Consider the following 20,787-nt stretch of genomic DNA (forward strand, 5'->3'; position numbering starts at 1 on the left):
AAAGTTTCTTGCACTTCTAAACCACTGAGCTGACAGAAGCGGTGACAGGTTGCAGGGAAGAGGGACCTGCCCAAGGACAGTTTCTAACCACTGCAAGCCCTTGTGCTTCATTGCACATTAAAATTTATTGATCCAGCAGACTGGTTGCAACTCTGGCTCAAAAGCCAATTCCAACATGTATGGTGTCTTTTCCTGCAGTTATTCTTTGCTCTCTCTAACAATGATTAAGTCAGTTTGGCCTGGCAAACAGTAAAGGCAAGTGACTTCAGTGTCCTTGTTTTGTAGTTGAACTGCACACAAACTGGGGGACCCACTTTACCCCACTCTTAAATAATACAGTAGTATTAGACACAAGAGGGCTGAAAGGTTTGGTTTGGACTGTATGTCCCCTAAGCAATAGAGCAGATACTCTAGATCCTGTAGGTACCGGGAAATTATCACACTGACCTGTTCCTGTTTGTCCTCTGGAATTTGTTGATGACGTTGTTTGTAGGCAGTGCCGGTGCTATACGTTACATGAGCCAGGACACCTTGTCCTCATGTTGGAAAGTCATCATGTTCTTGTGGTGGTGCTGTTAGGGTGGAGAAGTGGCCCTTCATTCTTTGGGAACTGACAACAAGTGGGCAGATTTTGCGGGCAGCCAGAAATGGTTTCCAGGCAGGTCTAGCATTGCGATGCTTTTCCAGCATTGTTCCAGCATTGGTGATCTCCCAGTGTCTCACGCTGGTTCTGCTAGCAAACAAGCCCCTTCAGAACATTTGCTGTCAAAGCAGATAGACCTTGGTTGTTCCTGGATGTTGTCTTCTTCTAGAGAAGCAGAGATCTGCTTTTATACCTTTCTGTATGTTTCTTTCCCTTTTTTTTCTTTATTCCCAGAACCACCTCCAGGATAGGGAAAGATAAAGTCATTCAAGTTGCTTTTTCACACTTTGTTTCGAGTGCCTGACAGACTTATGTAGTCTCAGTTCCAGCACCCAAGGCTGTGAACCAACTAATGAAAATGGATAGCTGATGCTCCAGGTATGTTCCTGTTACCAGCATGAAAGTAACAGAGTGCGCTGGGACAAATGGAAGAGTCATTAGATAAAATTGTTCCGACTTTATGGTCAATTTATGCATATATATATATATCTATATATCTGCACAACCATGGTATTAATATTTAATTGAGGGGATGTTATACACCACCCATATTTACTGTGCAAAATCTCTCACTGCCTAGGAGTGTAATAATGGTGCAACTGAGCATAGCCTTGTGCTCCAAGCCTGAGAGATCTGAGCTGTGAGACTTCAATTTTTGCTCCAGTTGTGTTGTCATAACTGGATCACCTAAAGGTCAAGCTGTCTTCTCAGGGGGTATCAAAATGGATATTGCATCTTGCTGGGTTATTAAACCTGCTTGCAAACATCTCCCATCAAACACGGAAAGCGAGTTTAAAATGGCCCAAACAACTTCCATCATCTGCTTCAGTTGTATGCTGATTTTGGAGGTCACAAGGTACAGTGTGGGCTTGTGAAGATACCAGGCAGCATCCTTTACTCGACATCACGTTTGGGGCAGATGGCATGTTCAGGACTGCAGTACTACAGAGTGATAAAACCTAGAGGTCTTTATTTCCTTTTTTTTGAAAAAAGCAACTTGCTCACCATTATCCCGCAGTGGGATCCACACTGACATGCCAAAGAGGATGGTTGGTGGCTGCTTAAACAAGCAAATTTTCAAAAGCATGTAGATCCCATGATCTGTCCTGACATTAGCCCTGACTATTCTAAACTGTCAAGAGATTAATATACAGAGTAACTGTAAAAACTGGTGTTTGCTCTGTTCATTGTAGCTCTGATAGACACACTCTTGTGTTATAGATGGGTGGCCTTTGCAGACGTTAAACTCCAGTTTTGCGTAAAGGAAGTCAAACCCATGCTGAGCCTGCCTTAGAGCTGCTCTTGCTTTCATTAAAATAATTATTATTTCAGCTTTGGTTTCCCCAGGCGGAGAGCAATAAAAAATCGGAAAGGTTTGAAATGGACAATGAGCAGCTGAAGGCTTTGGGAAAAGATTTTGCATTAAGAGGATAGGGAAGATTGATATCTTCTATAAGAAGATAGCTAACAGGTACAGAGTAATGAATGGGTGAGAAGATGGATGGGGACTTCTGTTCCCACCTGCTAATAATATGAAAGTCAGATTAGAAGGTGGTGAATTCACTCCTGATGAAAGGAACTAATTGTTCACAACCACTGTCTATGAAACTCATTGCTGCAATACAAAGCATTGGGGCGAGAACTTAGAAACTTAAAAAAGAAAAGAGGAGGGGGTAAAATAATACCCCCTTGGGTTGGGATATCCAGTTGGATATATCCACAGCAAATGCAACAATTGGGAGAAACCAGGTGTTTTGAAAAGGCTCTAAGCGTATCGATTAGGGTATTATAAGTGTATGAACTAACTAATCCAATTTTTTTTTTCCCTCCCTTCTCCAGGGCTTTTTCCCTAGTCACCTGTAGCAGTTTGTGCAGCCTGTTACTGGCTGTTGGTCACTCAGAGACTGCAAGACAGGGTGGCTGCTGCTGCAGTCAAATGTAGTAATGCCTGCTTGCAAACCACCTTTTTTGTGTCAGTCTTTCCAGGATTGCTAAATTCACACATAAATTAGGATGCTTTTGCTTTTCCGCGCAGTTATTGCCTTTGATAGTTCTTCACAACTTGTCTTAGATCTGGAATGACGCTTTGCCTTTTGAGTATGTGCTGGAGGAGAGGCGGGTGGTTAAAGTTAGATTCCTTCTGACAGTAGGGATTTAGAAATTGCTGCATTAGCTCAGCCCTGGGATCTGCCTAGTCCAGGGCTCTGGGTAGCAACAGCCAAAATCGGATATTTCAAAGGACAGCATGAGGCCACAGAACAGATTACTAAAACAGAAAGCTGCCCTTTTATATCACTGGTGTTTGTCTATAGAATTGGAAAAGCAAAGGTTGAGAGTTTGTTTGATCCAAGAGCACAAAAGCTGGAAAATCACGTTGCCTGGCTGATGCTAGTTGACGCTGATGTTTTGTATCCTCCAGGAAATTAATTATGTGCCTGTTTTCTCTTAGGAAAAACAGAGATGTGCTTACTTTAAAGGGCAAGTTTATATGGTGGCTTTAAGTTGGTATGAAAATAAGTAATGCTTGTGTATGGTCTCACAGCCTAATTGTGTGGAGGACACCCACAGTGGGATCTCATCTGGGAAACAACCCTGGGCTGGGCTGGGAGGGAGGCAGCAGCAGTGGTCACTGAGGGGTTTTGGCACGCAGAAATGGGTGTCTTTCTGACACTGCTGCAAGCTGTCTGGCTGTTGGGGGGGTCTGTTCTGGTTTGGTTTTTTTTTCTACTTTCCTTTTTTTGTTTTTTTCTGCTGTTGCAAATTAGCATTTATAAGAATTATATGTGGTTTCTCTGCCTCTCTCTTCTGAAGTCCTGAAATTATTGTTAAAACTGCTACTAAAAAAGGGATTCAGTGAACTCTCTATGGAAAAAAAAGCATATTCCTTCCCTCATTGAGTATTTTAATACGTTGAACTCCAAAAGTCAGAGAGGCCAAAAGCAAGGGGAGTTGCCCCTCTGTCAGATATCCATGGAGCTGCTGCTGGGGCACGTGGGAATGGCAGTGGTGTCCCAGTCCCCCCCGACAGACGAGGACAGCTGCTGATTAAAGAGAAGCACAAAAAAAGAGGTTGCTGAACTTTCAAAGTGAAGGTAGAAAAGGGAGTTAAATTTAGATTACCTTCTGCAGTGTCATCTCCTACACCCCTGTGGAACTTGCTGTACTCCATGCTTGGGAGAGGACAAACAAGACATGCCATCTTGGGCACCAGATGATAAATTTGTTTATAAGCTTTAATTGCCCCTTGGCAGGAAAACGTGAAATGAGCTCAAGTAGAACGAGAAACCTTCCATTGGGTTAGTTGGGTTTTCCTTGGGGAGAGGTGGATTAAAATGGCTTCCCGTCACCTGTCTGATGCTGGCGAGGCCAAATCCTGATCCTACTGAAACTGGGGGAGTTGCTGTTTCTTTATTGGGATGGCTGTTAGCCTGGAGGGACTGAGTTGAACGGTGCTGTAACAATTGCTCAGAAAAAAATGGAGCCGTGGTGGTAGGCAGAAGGCAGCATGGGAGTACTTTGGATCTGTGAAGGCTTTACCCAGCGGGTCCCTGGAGCGTGGAGGTCCTTGGAGAAACCATGATGGTTGCTCCTAGGGTTCCAGTGCTGTTCAGCAAGCAGCATCAAACTTTGCTTTCTCCTTGAAAATAGATTAAATGTCTATTTTTGCTTAGTGAGATTTAATCATCACTGAGGAGCTGTCGGCTCTTGCCAACTTTTTTAATAGATTCCCCTCCACTTCCAGCATCCAGTTAGCAGGGAGGAGAGCGCTTCTGCTTCTTCGTGGGTCCTTGCCAGGGTCCCGCACAGGCAGCGCTGCCCAACAGCAGCTGTCTTAATGTTCTGGGCTTTTTTTTTTTGTTTGTTTGTTTTTGTTTTGTTGGTTTTTTTTTTTCAGAACTGCCCGACCTGATGTCATTTCCCTCTTGCAAACACCCCGGCTGGGCTGCGTCTGAGATATGTCACGGGGAGTGGGAGGAGGAGGAGGGGGAGCCAGCGAGTGCGTGCAGTGTCCCAGGACCCTGTTTACTGAGCATTCCCAGCCGAGGAAGCCCTGGTTTAAATAGGATCGGAGGAGCGGGCTGCCCGCAGCAGAGGAGGAAATGGTCACTGTGGGGCTTTAAATTCCTACCTTCCCATGCGCTGGTGTGGAGGATGAGCCTGCAGAATGCCTTTCCTCCTGGGTCTCAGACAGGTAACCGGCTTTGGTGCGGTGGGAGCTGCTCGCTCAGGTGGAGGATGTGACTGATTGCCTTTTTTTGGTTTGGTGGTGTGCTTTTTTTGGTTGTGGGGGTTTTTTTTTTGGTTTGTTTTTTTTGTTTTTTTTTTTTACACCCCCCACCCCCACCCCCCAGGAAATGATTTCTGACTTTCCCAAAACAGAACCGTGCAAGCAGCACTTCCCCACCCATGGCGTTTGATCAGGGAGCGCAGCAGTGCGAGGGACGCCTTTTATTAGCGAGGAAGGAGCAAAACTGCAAGGCAGGGAAAGAAGCTCTTGTTGTTGTAGACTCTGCGGCAGGATGGCTCTTTGTGTCGTGCTCCTGGGCAGTTTTTTGTTTGGTTGGATTTTAAGGTACTTTCCACAGTGCTTAATACGGAATTGTGTTTACATTGTTTAAAAACATGTCAAACTTTGAACTCTTTCCTTGTGTGGGTAGTATTTTGAGTGTTAAACTGGTTTGATTTTTGGTGTGTGGTGGTGTTTTTTGGTTGGTTTGGTTTGTTTTTTTAAGAAAAGAGACGTTTCTCTGTATCATTTCTGACAAAGGTCACCAAATGGAAAAGGGTAATGTGCTGTGACCCTCAGCTTGGTGACTTTTTAATTGTTCTGGGAGAGTTGAGCTTGAACAAGAAACTTGGGATAATTTAATAGCTGGTAATGTCGAGTGGAATGAGAAACGGTAGCAACTGCCCAGCTGCTCCCCACTGGAGGAGGTGCCAACTATGTGTTCCTAGGCTCGGGGAGAGCAAACCCTTTTTTTGGTCTGGGAGGCATGTCTGTAGGGGAATCTAACTGTAACCTCTTTCCAGTGCTGCTGGGATCCGTAATCCACAATAAATAGATATTGCATGATATCAGTGCTGCTTGCAGTTTCTAATTTAGAATTAAAAATTCAAGATTGGCCCGTAGCATGCTTTAAACTGCCTACTTTGAGTTGTTCAGAAACAAAGGCAAAAGGACTTAAGCACACTGCTGAGTAAACAGTGCGCTCTTTTTCCTTATCAGTTCAGTTTTGGTGAAATGCAGCTCCCCTCACCCCGCTGAACTGAAAACAGTTTTACATAAGAAACTACCTCTAGTACAATAACCTTCTGTAGGTGAATGCAATAGCTATAATAATAGTTCACTTGCTAGCACTCAGGGCAAAGAGATGTTCCCTAAAACCCTCAGAACTGAAATTTGGGCACGGAGGCTGAACGGCGTTAGGTAACTCTCTCAACTAGCAGTGAGACATACATAGCTGGCTTACATGTTGAGATTGCTTGAGTTTCATGGGTGTGTTTTTCTCTTGAAGTTCCTATTTCTAAATTAATCTTTTTGTTTTAGAGACTTTTTGGGACAGTTGAGGTGCTGCATGAGTTAGGTGTAATTCGGCTTCATTTGCTCATGCTGTGAACATTTGATTCTCAGTGGGCTGGATGGTACTTTTTTCTGTGCTTGTAACTTCGGCATCGATACAGAGGCATTTATAGGAAGCAGAAAAAAGGTGTTGTCTCGAGAACACAAGAGCAAAGCTCTTCACTATTTTTATCCACTGATGAAGGATATCATGGGAAAGAGCTGCTTGCAAAGCTGCTTGAACTTTTCTTAGTTTTAATCATTTTGAGTTTTAGTCATTTTTAGACAAAAAAATCTAAATATTTGGATTGCATCCTGCATCCAGATAACATTCAGAACTTATTTTTCTACTTCTAAAAGCAGAAGAAAAGGGTTGCTAGTGCACAGTGCTATTTAATTGTAAGTGTGGGAGGAATTCAGGAACATCTTGTCACCTCTATTGTCTCTTGTGTTGGCATTCGAACCGTAAACGCTGGGTTGTCTGGGATGTCCTTTGTTGTTGTTGTTCCCACTCAACGCAAGGGGTGCTGATTCTGGGCTGTGCATGGCAGGGACAGGGAAGAGGTGCTCTGTGTGTGGGGCCTTCCCGTGTGCTGCCTGACAAGGACAAAACTGGGCTCCCCAGGACGGGCACCCCTTGCTCACTGCTGCGTTGCACTGAACTGGTTTCCCTGGATCTGCCTTCACTTCTTCTGTGGGACCCAGTGGCATTGCAGCACAGCAGATGGACTACTGAACACATGGGTAAGAATAGGGTGTTTGGTTTGGGTTTCCTTTTGTTGTTGTTGTTGTATTGAGGATGATGTTTAAATGTCTAAAAAGCTAGGTCACCTCTATGTGGGTGTTTAAAGCTTCTGTCCCAGGAAACATGATTGTAGGGGATCTCAGCTTTCAGGGCTGCAGGTGGAAGCTTGAGCGTATTCATCTAGATCACCACATAAATGTGAAATAAAAAACCCCAAACCAACAGGTTAAAATGTTGGATTGCTAACTTTTTCAGTTTTAATTTTAACTGCTTGAGTTTTTCAGTGTTGTCAACTGTTTGGTGGTTTAAAACAACAAAATGCAAGACAGCTGCCTCAAAGCTGTAATTTCCTAGAAGCATCTTGTCTTTAATGGGAAAGGGCAGGGACTACAGCTGGGAAGCTTCTAGCAAGGTATGAAGGAAGTAAACACTTTCACGTGGCACTTAAAAAGTGAATGCACAGTTCTTAGAGTCTGAAAGTGAAACTTGTGGTAAACAGAAATGAAAACAGCTCTTATTGAAATATGTCAAAGTGTCCATGATCTGTGAAAGGACAGTGTTCCTTTAAAGATTGTTGGAGTATTTCTCCAAGATAAATGGATGCCACAAACCAATTTGTTCCTCAGATAAAGGTTAATAAAACCTCAGAGGTTCTGCATCCGCTGGGGGTGAAGATGGATCTTCGGTGGCTGATTAATCATGGTGATTTAAATACAATTCTCCTGATGCTAGCATTAGTGAAGCAATAAATGTTGTGGATTAGAATTCCCGTTTTGGAGGTCTTTACTGTGCCTGGGACAGCTCAGAGGCATCATTCTTCCATCCTAATACACAAATTTAAGTATTTGGATGTTTGCGCTTAATACTACCCCCACCCAAACTCACAGACATTCAGCAAAACAGAATTTGTGGTGGGTATCTTATGAAAAAATGTCCAGACTTGATTTATTTCTTGGCCTCAGTTGTCTGTCATAAGGCAGGCTTACAGGAATTTGTTCCCTGTCGTGCTGGCAGGGGCTGGCACCTGAGGTTCCAGTAACTCCCAGCAATCACATCCAGTTTCCTCTTTACCAATCTTACATGCTTTTGTTAAATTGAACCTACCAAAGGCATGGCACTTGCTTAGATGGTGGATTTTTGCTTTTATGTTCCAAAGGACTAGCAAGCGTAGTGTTTATGAAGACACGAGATGACTGGAGGCTTTGGTGCACGCTCAGCTCAGAACATCAACACGAGCTGCCCTGATGATCTATGGCTCCCCTGCGGTTCTGCTTGTCCTTGCAATCCCACCTACTGTCCTTCTGTGAAAGGTTCTGGTGATTTTTTTAATTAAGATTAATTTTTATTAGGAACTGGGAGGCAGCTGGCAAACCAGGGGCATTCCAGCATTATATTTTCAGTAGCAATTTTAACTTACTACCACTTGAGTCTCTTATCTGACAGAGGTGTTTATCGTCTTTGGTAGCTTTGTATTTGCGTTCTCATGAGCTAGTGCTGATGGGCTTGGCTAACCAACACCAGTGGGAGTCTGATATGTGAGTCTGAGTAAAAGCCAAGTGGTAACTCATAAATAGTGGATATCAAATACAATTTTTCCTGTTAGTTGTTTCTAACCTATTTGAGATACTGATAATCACTTCCATTCTGTTGCTCTGGGTGCTTAAAGAATATATATATAGTTCAAATACTACTGCAAGTTGCTCAAAATACATATTTTAATACTGTTTTCTGAAGATTCTGTCACTTGCTTAAATCCATCCTGCTTTGTTGTTATGGGTGCAGCTGGCTACTGAAAGTAAGGGACTGCTGCTTGCGAGTAATGAGGTTAGTGAAATAGGTCAGGATGTTTTTTAATTATTAAATAGATGCTTATTACCAAAGTCCCCTATGAGAGCCACAAAACCAGAAGGTCTGGAGTAGTCACAGGTTGAGACTGAGTCCTGTTAAAACCAGTAGCATCTTACCCTCCAGTGCCAGTTTGGCAGTCTCCCTCCAGCCTGCTGCTGGGCTTTTCACTGTGTCCCACTGTTTGTACGCCTGTTTGGTTCGTTACTCACCCCTGCCATTCCATTATTAATTCCCATCTCTTCTAGTTCAGATAGTAATTTGCTACGTAGTGCTTTGACAAATGCTGTACTGAAGTTTGGAGAGAATAGGAAATTAGAGTAGGTCTAAAAAAATGCCTATCCTAGAAGACACGTAATTGCTGTCAGTAAATGCAAGTTACATCTCAAAGTGTTTTCCACGGTGTCTGGGTATTACCAAGGTTAGGACGAATAGATAGTCTGGCAGGTTGAATGACGCATAGAGGCTGTATAAATGCAAGGTGCTCATATTTAGGGTAATGGAGGCCGGATTTCTGTGGAAAGAGGAGACAGAGCAAAAAGCTAAAATGGTTATTAGATCTCTGTGATATCAGCCACTGCTGTTTTTGGTTACCTGGTTAATGCCAGCTGAGGAGTCATCTTTTGTAGGTGGTTCACTGCCAACTATGCACTTTTGAGCGTGGGCTGTGGTGTTTGTTTCTGCAGTTGCACATATTAATTTTCAGCTTGGAAAATAGCCACACTGGTCTGGAATTTGCTCATCGCCATCTTTCTCCATCCTTTCTTGCAGCAAGGGGCAGTTCAGGCAACCTACAGACCTCTGTGAATGCCTTCTGTCTTGATCATGCCCCAGATTTTAAGCTTTATTTTGTCACACAGACTTTCAGCAGAGGTCCAATACTAAACTTGAAGGTGGAGAAAATAATTGGCTTTTTTTCCTGGCCCTAACTTTAATGTTTGCTATAGCTTCATATGTGACAACATACAGTACTGCCTTGAGTTCTCTTATGCCTACCACTGCTGGATATTTTAAGGATTATTTGTAAAAGCACTTGACAGCAAAAGTGTGCTACTGGCGGAGTTGCCAGCATAGTTGTGGGTTTATCACAAATGCCAAATATCAACAAGAAAATAAGTCAAAAAATATCTTATTTTTATTCAGAGTTGCTTTATAAAGTTTGTGACAAATGAAGACTAATCCAAAACACATCTAAAATATGCAGAGACTCTCCAAATGCACCAAGATAAGGTCTTCCCAACTTAACCAGTTTCATAAAAAAGAGCCTGCACCAGATTTAACAAATAGTGTCTGTTGGACTGGATGGGGTGAGAACACAGACTCCAGGACTGCAGAGCCTTCTCCTGAAAGCGCCCGGCTTTGGAGTGTGCATCAGGGATCCAGTGATTCCAGTTTCCCAGATCTGCATCAGCTCTTAGGATGATGCCAAGGAGGCAGTGATGCACATGCAGCCTTGAGTACATGCTGCTTTACAGGACAAAGCCAATCCCTTGACATTAGCAGGAGATCTCTTAGGCTTTGCAGGTGGGAGATAACGGGTGGCATGTTCAGGCTTCTCAGTTGTGAAACAGGAATATTCTGCTTTAATGGAGTTGAGTGCTCTTTGAGACCAGACCCATGTAGATGCTGCTTAGTAATCCTGTCTGGAGGCGTCTACAGTTAGCTGAACAAAGGCTGGTGGGGAGGGATGTGCTTGCCTGGACAACAAGAAAACAAGACTGTCCTTCAGCAGGGAAGCCTGTGCTGGAATGCAATAGCCACTGGCTGTTGAGGAAGACAGTGCTTTCAGAAAGAAACCCTCCCCCTCCCTTATTTTCATAAGGCTACCTTAAAAAAAAAACAAAACAAAACCAAACAGAAAAGCCTCTGTAGTAATTTGATTTACAACTCCATGTTGTTAAGAATGATTAAAAGTGATCATTACAAGTGCTACTTGCAATGGAAACCAGAAACAAAGGCAGGTCAGTAAGTGCTCCAACTTTGCTTTTGTAAGTTTGTTTTTTTTATTCCCCATATGCTTTTTTTCCACCTGTAAAACTGCTTTTCAGTCCTATGCCTTGTCCACACCTGTTGATGTGAAAGAGGAAGTAGTGTGCTTTCATATTCATAGCACAAGCACTTGTGATATTGTTTCCAGGAGTCATTTAGACTATAGATAACTATATTGTTGATATGTCTTAAGCAGTTACAGTTTGGTAGCATATGACAGAAAGAATGAATGGGAGAAGGAAGCAGGAATAATGTAACAGGGATGATGTGAAAAGTGCAGGCTGGGATTTAATTAGAAATTGAAGCCTGATCAAAGTGCTTGGCAGTAGGCAGAAGTTTCCTGACAAAAAATGTGGCCTGCACTGATGGCAGTGCATAACCTCTTCCTTGGCTTGCGAAACGGTGCAAGAAACTGTGCAGTGGCTCCGCTTTTCATAGAAATGCGCCTTAAGCAGGGAGAAGGAGACTGAAACATTCAATCCAAAGGAGGCGCATGTAACGTGTCCCAGAACAATGCTGTCCCTGTGTGGAATCTTTGCCTAGTAACTTCTTCCAAATGAACATTTGTTACTTTTTTATGTCTTTTCCTGTGCCCTGTCGAGTAGCCTAGTGTTGGAGGTGGCCATGCTTTGAACGGGGGTCAGGCCATGTGACCTGCTGGGATCCTTTCCAAACTAAATTTTTCCTTGATTCTGTGAAACTGTTTAGAAACAAGGATAACAGTTCTGTGTCTGGCACATGGCACCGGGTCTGATGGCTCCATGTGCCCAGAAACCCATTGGTGGCCGGGCTGGCAGAGGGCTACAGAAAGGCTCCAACAGGAGCTGCCTGAACTTTGAGGAGCGTGGCTGGTGGCTGGCACTGCAAGGACTTTAAAACCCTGGACTTTATGAACTGTGGGAGCTGAAAGCCAACTGTGAGACTGTTTAAAGTTACAAGTGCTTATGTATTAGCAAGTAAGATGATTTCTCTTGTTCAGCGTGCAAAGCAGCTCCAGACAGTAAGATCTGAACTCTAGATGGGAAAGGAGGATGTGCTCAAGACTTAATCTCCAAAAGTAGGCAGGAACAACCTGCACAATACCAACCTAGCTGCCGGGGATCTTCTGTTCAGCATGTACACCCATCCCCTCATAGACCTGTTTGCCAGCTGGGCTAACAAGAAGCAACCCTGCACCTAAGCATATGGCATTGTGGAAGGGTCATTGCAAATATAGTAAGGTTGGCAAGGGGGAGTCAGGAAGTTCAAGTAAAAGGATAACGTGATGAAAGCCTCTGGAAACGGGACTACTGAATGTAGTGATGTTAAAGCTGTTAAAGGTTGCTGCTGCCAAAAAGACACCAATGTGTGTCCCTTATTGCTACTCTGTGAAGGAGACAACACTGAATCAAACAAATTTTTTGGAAGTAAACATAGGTGGTCAAGGATAGATCAGTGTTGTGATGCAGAGCTGTTCCTGAAATGGCACTGTGGGACTCTGTTCTTTCACCAGCTCCACGTGATTCACTTACTGGTTCAACAAGTCACATTGATCTTTGCATGTCACAACCACAGACCTCAGCCGATCACTTTCTGGCTTGTGCATTATCAACAGGATTGCAATTTTGCAATGGGATCTTAATTTCTCAATTCTGTTGATATGAGAGCCAAAATCTATGCTGTTCGTCAGTTACACTAACTCTGCAAGGCCAACAAAAATGAGGAAAAGTGTAAATAAACTAATAAGAACAGATAAGAGAATAGATGTGTCCCATTCCTAGTTCTTTTGCTGACTAAAATTACAATTTGTGGAATTAATAGTGTGCCTGAAGCAAAAAATGCTGTGCTAGCTCAACAATGCCTCCTAAAAGTTGCTACCAGCTGCTGCAATTAGAGATGGGAACACCTCTTTAAGCCCTGTAGGAAAATGTTGCATCTACTGTGGGTATGCAGCATCTCAAGACAATGTACAGTGTTTGCTTTAGCTACCTGTGGTAAGGGGAATCATCTGTTGGTGCTTTTTAAAGACTTTTGTGGAAATAGTAATACCTGTGGAATCTATCTATACTATCATATCCTGAGTTGTGCTTGTTGAACTGTGCTCTCACACAATCAAAAACCTTTTCCAGAGTTGGTGTGATTTCTTAGGAGAAAAATGCAGTGTGGGATCTTTTCTGTTGACTGTGTAGGAGATTGTTCTGCTTTTAGAAGTTGTATTGCTGCTGTAATACGGGTGCTGAGGTGAGGGACCCACAGGCCCAGCGCTGGGGAGGTGCAGCTCCGGCTGTGGGGGTGCTGCGTGGTGGAGTAGTGCTGGTGCTCCCCCAGATCCCCAGTAGGCTGGGTCTCCTTAAGAACTAAGGACTCCTTAAGAACTTAGCGCAGGACTCCTCTGCGTTGAAACTGCTGCCTCACCTCACTTGTTCAGTGAGGTGGTCCATCATTCAAAATGTGCTTTGTTTTCTGTGCATGTGGGGACTCCATAGAGGCTTGTGAGAAGTGTGGACACAGTGTGCTCGTAAAATAGAGGAACCCTGTGGTTCAGCAGGTGTTGGGATCCACCAATATACATTCCTGTAGCCTGCTGGTTGGGCTCTTTTGTTGGGCTTTTTTGTTTGGTTTCTTTGTTTGTTTTTTTTGTGGTGGTGGTGGTTGTTTTTTGGAAGTTGCTGCTTACAGAATGAATTCATTCAACATATATCTTTCAGTATAAACATCCCCACATTTTCTTTGCCTTGTAATAAATTTTAAGTGAAAGTGAAAATTTTAGACTTTGATGTTGCAAACAAACCTGTAACAATGTTTTTTATTATGATCTGTGTGCTTCTTAAGAAACTGTATAGTGTCTTCTAATTTCCAGGTTGCCCCAGAGCCTATTAGAGGATATACAAACCACAAGCTGTAAAACGCTTGTTTTCCTGTGTTTTGTACTTTTTCCCACCCATGTTTTCAGACTAGTAGGAAAGCATGGACTTTTTTGAGGTGGTGCACCACATGGGGGACTGAGACCTCGGCACCATAGTCCTTTTCCATCTTGAGTGTCTTGAGGACCTGCTGGGTGATACAGCACAGCTGATTTGGCTCTGCTCCTGGACTACTTTGCTATTCCAGGAAGAAGTTTTACAGGAATGCTGATCTTACATAAAGCACATAGCTAATTATGAAGGAATCATTTTAGATTGGAATCTCACAGGAACATACTGTAACTATCATTTAGATCTAAATGAATCCAAGCACTCTTTTCTCAAATTGTAATGTTCTGTTTATGAATGCATTTCGTCCACTTGGCATTTAGCCCCAGTAATGCAGCGATATTGTGTAAAATGTGAAACAAATGACACTCTTCTTTAAGAGAATGTCTGGCTCCCAAAACATAGTAACTTTTAATTGAAAAGGGAAGGGATGATGAGAAAGCAGTGCTGTCTAGGTGCTAAAGCAATGTAACTCATGAGTTTGGAGACATGGAGGTTTTTTTCTGAACAGTCCTTTGTCATCTTTGGTGATCCTTAGCTGTATTTTAACCTCTTTATGTATTTTAGAGTTTCCCAAGACCATAACTTGTAACTTTTCAAATGCTTGCAGATCATTGAGTAAAAGAGTACGTTTGCAGAAGATACTGACAAAGCATCTTAAAAGTGTGTCTGTTTAATTTTAGGACAAGGAAACCTGCATGGGTGTCAACAATCAAAGTTACATATGTGAAACGGGCCACTGTTGTGGACAATCCCAGTGTTGCAACTACTACTATGAACTCTGGTGTAAGTCCTTCCATTTTGTATGGCTTCCCTTCCTAATCTGCATGGCGCTCATACCGTACTACAGATCTGACTTGTGTCCCATGGGGTTTTGTATTCAGCCTGTATTATGCATTGCCATTGCGTTTCACTGCAACACAAACCGCAGTTGGCCTGATTTGGCAAGGGGAGTAGGGTTCTTACAGTGGGCATACTCCTCAAAGTGCAGGCAAATAGGTCGTCTTGCCACGTTCATGACTGGAGATTTGTTGTTTGGGCTTCTTATTGATTTGGGCAGTACTGAGAGTACTCAACATTGTATGCGAGTGAGGAAACCATGCTTGAGGGAGAAATGCACGCTGGAGTTTGACACACTCAAACAGATAATTATTTCAGTATCTTTAATCTTATTGTTTTAGTTCTTTGCAAGAGCGACAGTTTAAATCTGTTTTATCTGTTCTAAGCTGTCCTTTCAAGGAGGTGGGGCAGGACATTTATTCTCTCCAGGACAAATTGTGTTTGGAGCACAGCTCCTTGGGTGGAAATGGTCTTGGGCGAATCTTGTGGGCTGACAGTGGCTGAATGCTCTGGGCTATGAGGAACATACATTGCCCATTGCAACCGCTCTTACCACCTCTTTCCCACAATCTGGGATTTAAAACTACCCATGTTTCTAGTGAGTGGTTGAGTGACTGGACCTTCTAAGTCCCTTTATGCAGCAGCAGGCAGGTCAAAGCAGGTCAGCAAAACTCTGATGAAGATATGTGGAAAAATGAGTAGTTAAAAGGATAAGAAAGTAAATGCTGAAATATGAAGGCAAACTTTTAGACTTGTGTAGTGCTGATAGTGTTTTCCTTTAAGGAAGAGCACAAAAGGTTGAACATTGATGTTGACGTGCTGTTGTACTGCCAGGAGGTTGGGCTGAGAAGGCATCTGTGCTCCCAGAATTTGGAAATGTGGAATTCTTAATATTGTAACCCCATGTTAGAGACTGGAGATACTTTCTTACCACACCCAATGGTATCTTGTAGCTTTTATGCAACCATGCTATCTACTTAATCCCTCTGCTGTGCCCACAGTTTCACTTTCTCAGAGTAGGGTGTGTGTAAATGTATATTACACATACAAAAACTGTCACTTAACTTCGATTCAAGGACAGAAATAGCTGACACTTCATCTTTTAGTCTAGAAACACACTTTTACTTTTCAAACTAACCAGTGAAGCATGAAGACATGGTTGTAAACTAAACAGGACTTTGTGAGACTCCTTCAAGACAGGTTGTGCATCACACTGTAGTGGCTGACTGTGTCTTAACCAATGGCAGGATTTGAATGTATTGCAGAACTTTTACAGCAACTTTAATTTCAGAAGTCTCCAAACAGTTCAAAAAACAATTCGGGACGGGGCAGGGGGGCAGCTCCAGGGACTGTAGCAGGCTGAGAAACAGACATGAATACATGGCTGCCTTGGGCTGCCTGGTTCAGATTGTAGCAGTTGGCAGCACAGGCAGGACAGATGGCTGGAATTTGTTTGGACTATATGGGGATGCATGGACAAAGCAGAGTGGGGAAGGTCAGGCCCAGTTTTGGGCTTGTGTGGGTGGGAATGCAGAGGAAGATGCATGTATGCAAGGGCTTACAGACGCTGGCAAGCAGGATCTAAATTGAGCAACAGCATGGTATACAGCTGCACACTGGAGCTTGTTGCACGGTCACCATGTTTCTCCCATGGACATCTTGAAAGAGAGGCTTAATTGAATTGCATACAAACAATACAGTCAGAACAATAGCCCCCTGCCATTTTAATGGAATGATTTTACTGTAACTGTCTTTGCGCTCTCAGTATGGCATGGACTTTTTATACTTGGCAGTGCCTGGCTGCATCATAAAAGTTCTTGGAAGATAAAACCAGATTTTGTTAGAAGGAAGCAGGATATTTCAGGCTTCTTTCTAGGGCAAGCACACAGGTCACGCTGAGATCATGGAATAAACATACTAGTGGCACGCGTTGCTGGGTGGTTCCTTGGGAGGAATGGATGTCTGCGTTGAGGTTCACATTCCTTCTGCGTTGCAGAGAACATCATATACCACACTGAGATGAGGGGAATAATGCAAACATGAGACCTGTTCTTCTAGGCTTTCTGCAAATTCAGGCAAACGTCCAACATTGATTTAAAATTAGTTAATGTTTTCAAAGCTTGTTTTGCCATTGTGAGGGTTAGAAAAAAGTTTCTGGGATGAGGGGAGAGGAGGCATAGGGGGATCATGTCCTTTAACTGAAAACTCATATTCTAGAGCTTGTGACCATAGCTGCAGAACTTACCTACTGCTCCAGGAATTGAGTATCTTTGGTAGGTACGTGTGGTGAGGCACTCTTTAAGACTTTAAAGGTAAATAGCAGTGATAGTATATGTAAATAGTCTTAATATGAGCAGTGAATTGTTGGTGTGGAGAGCAACAGCTTTACATTCTTGAGCACAGATTAGCTTTTTAAAAGTTAATAATAACTTCTGGTTAATGAACAGTTAACTTAGCAGCAACTTTTAAGTATGGCTTCATGGTGGTTTGTGTTTTGATTTTTAACCAGTGTACGCATGTACTGAAGTAGCTTTTGAGAAGCTTCTGCTCTTGTTGACCTTCTCAGACCACCATGCTTTTGTGTGCCTGAAAGCAGACCTTCTTGCTAGTCCTGTTGAATTAAATCCTGGATTTATTTACCGCCACAGCTTTGCAGGGAGAAGCAGCAGAGGAGGGTGGCATTTGAAATGGAAAAGAAAACTAGTCTGTCTTTGCTGGACATGCCTTCTGAAATGTGATCCTGTCTTGTGGCCACTTGGAGTTTTTCCCATAAAGAGGATCTTTTTCCCTGGTTAAGAATTTAAGGGAAGTTTGTCTTTGAAATGGCTGATCTCAGCAATTCTAGACAGGAAGTAAGGTTGCAGTAATTACAAACCAGTCCTTGAGGGTGGTGGAATAGGATGTAAAATCAAGGTATTATTTCATTATGTTCTGGGTGGGGCAGAGGAATGGAGAACATGATATGCCAAGCAGGTGGACAGCCTGTGTTTAAAATTAGACAACAGCCCGGTTCAGATTCCCCACCATCTCTTATTAAAAAAAAAAAAAAAAAAAAGTGCCATGTTGCCAAATAATAAAATTATATCCAGATTTATGTATGTGTGTGTATGTATATATAGGTCTAATAGCTGTATAAAGGTCTAATTAAATCTTCACTCAAGCTTAGTCGCTGGTAACATGGGGAGAAAAAAGTGCAGTATCTTTTCATTTTCTTGGAGTAGAATGATAAAAAGTAAAAGGGAAGAAGGGGCTTTACTGTTGTGTTTCCTTACATAGGGAAAGGTGTTTGGGTGGTGGTTGAGATGGTTCAGCATTTTAGCCTAACTATCTTCGGGCTCTCCAGAGAGTTCATGGTCCCCAGGAGGGAGATTGTAGTCTTGGGAGAATGGCAGCAGCTGCTGGATTTTTCTTACTAACAGTTGTGTTTTGCTGGAGTTTTCCAGTGTTGGTCTTTGTCCCTCACAGGTGTCTTACTGTTTAAATGTTTGAAAATACCACTTTTCAAAATACAGGAGAGAAAGTAACTGAGGAACACAGTTCCAGCATTTTGCAGATTAAGAACTGAGGCTCAGACATCCTGTATTTTCCCAAGTTTAAGTGTATAATGTGGACTGAAAACCACTTCCACATCTCCTGATGTCCATCCTTGTGTGTCTCCTTGCTTATTGAGGACCAGCATGAAATTAAATGATTCTAGAGGCTCTGAGCACAGCAAGAAAAACTGTAGAAAGTATTTTACAAAATGTGGTTGGAAGAATAGTACACTGTGCTTCAGGAATCGTGCAGCATGGAAACAGGCAGTTGGTCACTGCATGCAGAAGAGCTCAGTTGCAGGATTTCAGAGTTAGAGGGCTTAGCTGGTCTTGGGCCATTTAGGTACTGTACAAAGCCCAGCACTGGCAGTGAATGAGTATTCAGATGTTGGATGTGCCTACTTTACTTTGGCAGCTTTAGCAGGGATACTGAGCCCCTCTGTTTCTGAGAGGAAAAAAAAAAAAGCTTGATTGTTTGGGCCCTAGTGGAAGGGTTGTACAGGAAAAAAATGTTCTGTTTGCAGGCAGCACAGTTGATGTTTTTGCTGATTTTGAACATTTTGCTCATCTCTGCACGCTTCCTCTTGGACTCTCTAGACAGCTCTTTTCCCCAAAAAGCATGCTGCCAGAAAATTTTGGCAAGGATCTGGTTAGCTGCTAAAACTAAAGCAATTGCTGTACCACGTACATGTTCCAGGTCAGCTTTATAGCAGGAATTCATTTCCAAGACTTCGCTGCTGTCTCCAAAACCCTCACTCAAACAACACGTCAGTCCCATGTTTTCTTCTTTACCCTGTGTTGTGTTATCTTATACTTTAGTATAACAGTGTCCTTTTTTCAGAGTAGGATTTGCTCTGCTCCTTGCCTTTCACTCAGCCTCCTGCATGGTTGTACTTGCTTTCTCTTTCCTAGGTTTATCAAACTTCACTTTTGGCTGCTGTTACTCCTCAGCTGATGCTTCAGCAATAACCCTCCCATGACAATGCCTAGCTGACAGTATAGGGCAAATGAAACTGATGTCACAGCCATGCAGAAACTCCTGATAAATAGGGTCACCAAGGGAATTGTTTCCTGGGTTTCTTGTACTTTTTTTTTTTTTTTTTTGTAGCCTAATCCAGACAGCAGAATCATCTTAAGCTTAATATGGTGTGGCTCGGTAGAATTCACAAGTCCAAAAGAGAAGGGAAGCTGTCTTGCGTAGCCTGACTGTGAAGATACTGACTTTTGCCCCATGTGGCCCGCTTCCACTTGCTCTTTTAAGCAGCAAGGAAGGGCAAAAGAGCATGCTGGTGTTCTTTCTCCCCCTGCCTTCTGCACCTCCAACCCAGCTCCTCACCAAATACGCAGATCAGTTGGTACAGACCCTTTCCGTGTCTTGTTCCCAGATGTTCTGGACGTGGTCTCAGCTGGGTCGTTCCCCTCTGATCTGTGTTAGACCACTGTTCAACATGTGTTTTACCAACATAGATGTCTTGGGAGGGGTAAGTCAGCTGGAATTGACTGGACTTAGAAACATGTCTTCTGGAGGACAGGAGCAATTGCTCTTCAAAGGCTCCCTCTCCAGGAGAGTGGCCTAAAACCAGTGTCTGCGGATTTACAGCCTCAAGTTGATTCTCATTGCAAGATAAGCAAAGATTTTTCTGGAACCTGTCTTTTTCTGTCTTATCTCATGGCAGTGGGTGTACCATGTATACTAGACACTGTTCTGAAAACTAGAAAACAGCTGCAGCTAACGGCTGTCTCCTTTTGCCTGAGTTACCAGTCTGGGAGCAAGTGAGCAGGAGTTGGATGTGTCTTCAGCTTTTTTCTTTTGTCATTGTACTCTACAAATATTCAGTAAGTTTTTCTTGCAGTGTGGTCAGGCTGGGACTGCAGTTCCACTGATTGAAACTGACATAAAACCGTCACTGAAAGTCACAGTCTTTCTCTTGCTGCTGTTGTGTTTGGCAGATGAGTTTCAACCTGCTCTGGTTTGCTCAAACCAGTTCAAACCACTTCAAACCACAGCTGTGCACAACTTTGTGCTGGCACAAGAAGAGGTGGAGGACGCAGCAGGAGGTATGGAAGAGGCAGGCAGGAGAGGACCATGTCATTCAGCAGCTTCTTTTTTTACCTTTTTTAAATGTTCATAGGCCTATGGCCTGGATCCTTCATCTGGCATTCTTGAGCAGTGGCACTGACTCGTACAGGCTCGTGTCTGAAGTGGCAGGAGACAGTGCAGTCTCTGTGCTAAGGACACTATTAAACCCAAGTGCGTCCAGGTTGTGGTACGAAGTAAATCTCTGTCCTGTTTTTGGTGATAGCATTGGCCTTGTGAAAGACAATTTTTTTCCATTCATGGCTGACTGTGAGGCCACAGTTTGGGACACCACTTTTTAGTCAATGAAATTGTCTCACTTCTGTTCAGAACCAGCTCTCATGGAGCCAAAGCTATTACCCAGATGCCTGTCAGGCAGACACAAACCCACTTTGCAGTATGTTTTGGCTTCTTTTAGGGGACTTCCTGCCAACAGTGCAATGGCATTTGCTCAAATTTACCATGAACTCGAGGGCAGACTTCTCTGTTCCTACCCTTGGAATGCTCCAGAAAAGGTTTTTCAATTTTACACAGGATAAAAGGAGCTTTCCTCAACGGGAATGCTGATGGCAATGTCACAGGCAGCACACACATTACAGCATCT

At 43.2% G+C, this 20,787-nt stretch overlaps 1 protein-coding gene across 3 annotated transcripts in view; it reads left to right on the forward strand.

Annotated features, from left to right (window-relative positions):
* WBP1L (WW domain binding protein 1 like) overlaps nucleotides 1-20,787 on the forward strand; it is a 65,583-nt gene that overhangs the window by 36,089 nt on the left and 8,707 nt on the right. Inside the window, exons 1-2 of one of the 3 annotated variants that reach the window (XM_037399804.1) lie at nucleotides 4,539-4,835; nucleotides 14,417-14,519. In XM_037399804.1, the coding sequence (XP_037255701.1) occupies nucleotides 4,809-4,835; nucleotides 14,417-14,519 (130 nt within the window). In that variant the 5' untranslated portion in view covers nucleotides 4,539-4,808. Of the gene's footprint in view, nucleotides 1-4,538; nucleotides 4,836-5,055; nucleotides 5,217-14,416; nucleotides 14,520-20,787 lie in introns of those variants that run through there. The other 2 variants (XM_037399806.1, XM_037399803.1) reach the window with 2 other exon arrangements.

This window comes from Falco rusticolus, chromosome 9 (assembly GCF_015220075.1).
Source record: "Falco rusticolus isolate bFalRus1 chromosome 9, bFalRus1.pri, whole genome shotgun sequence".
NCBI classification, from domain to species: Eukaryota; Metazoa; Chordata; class Aves; order Falconiformes; family Falconidae; genus Falco; species Falco rusticolus.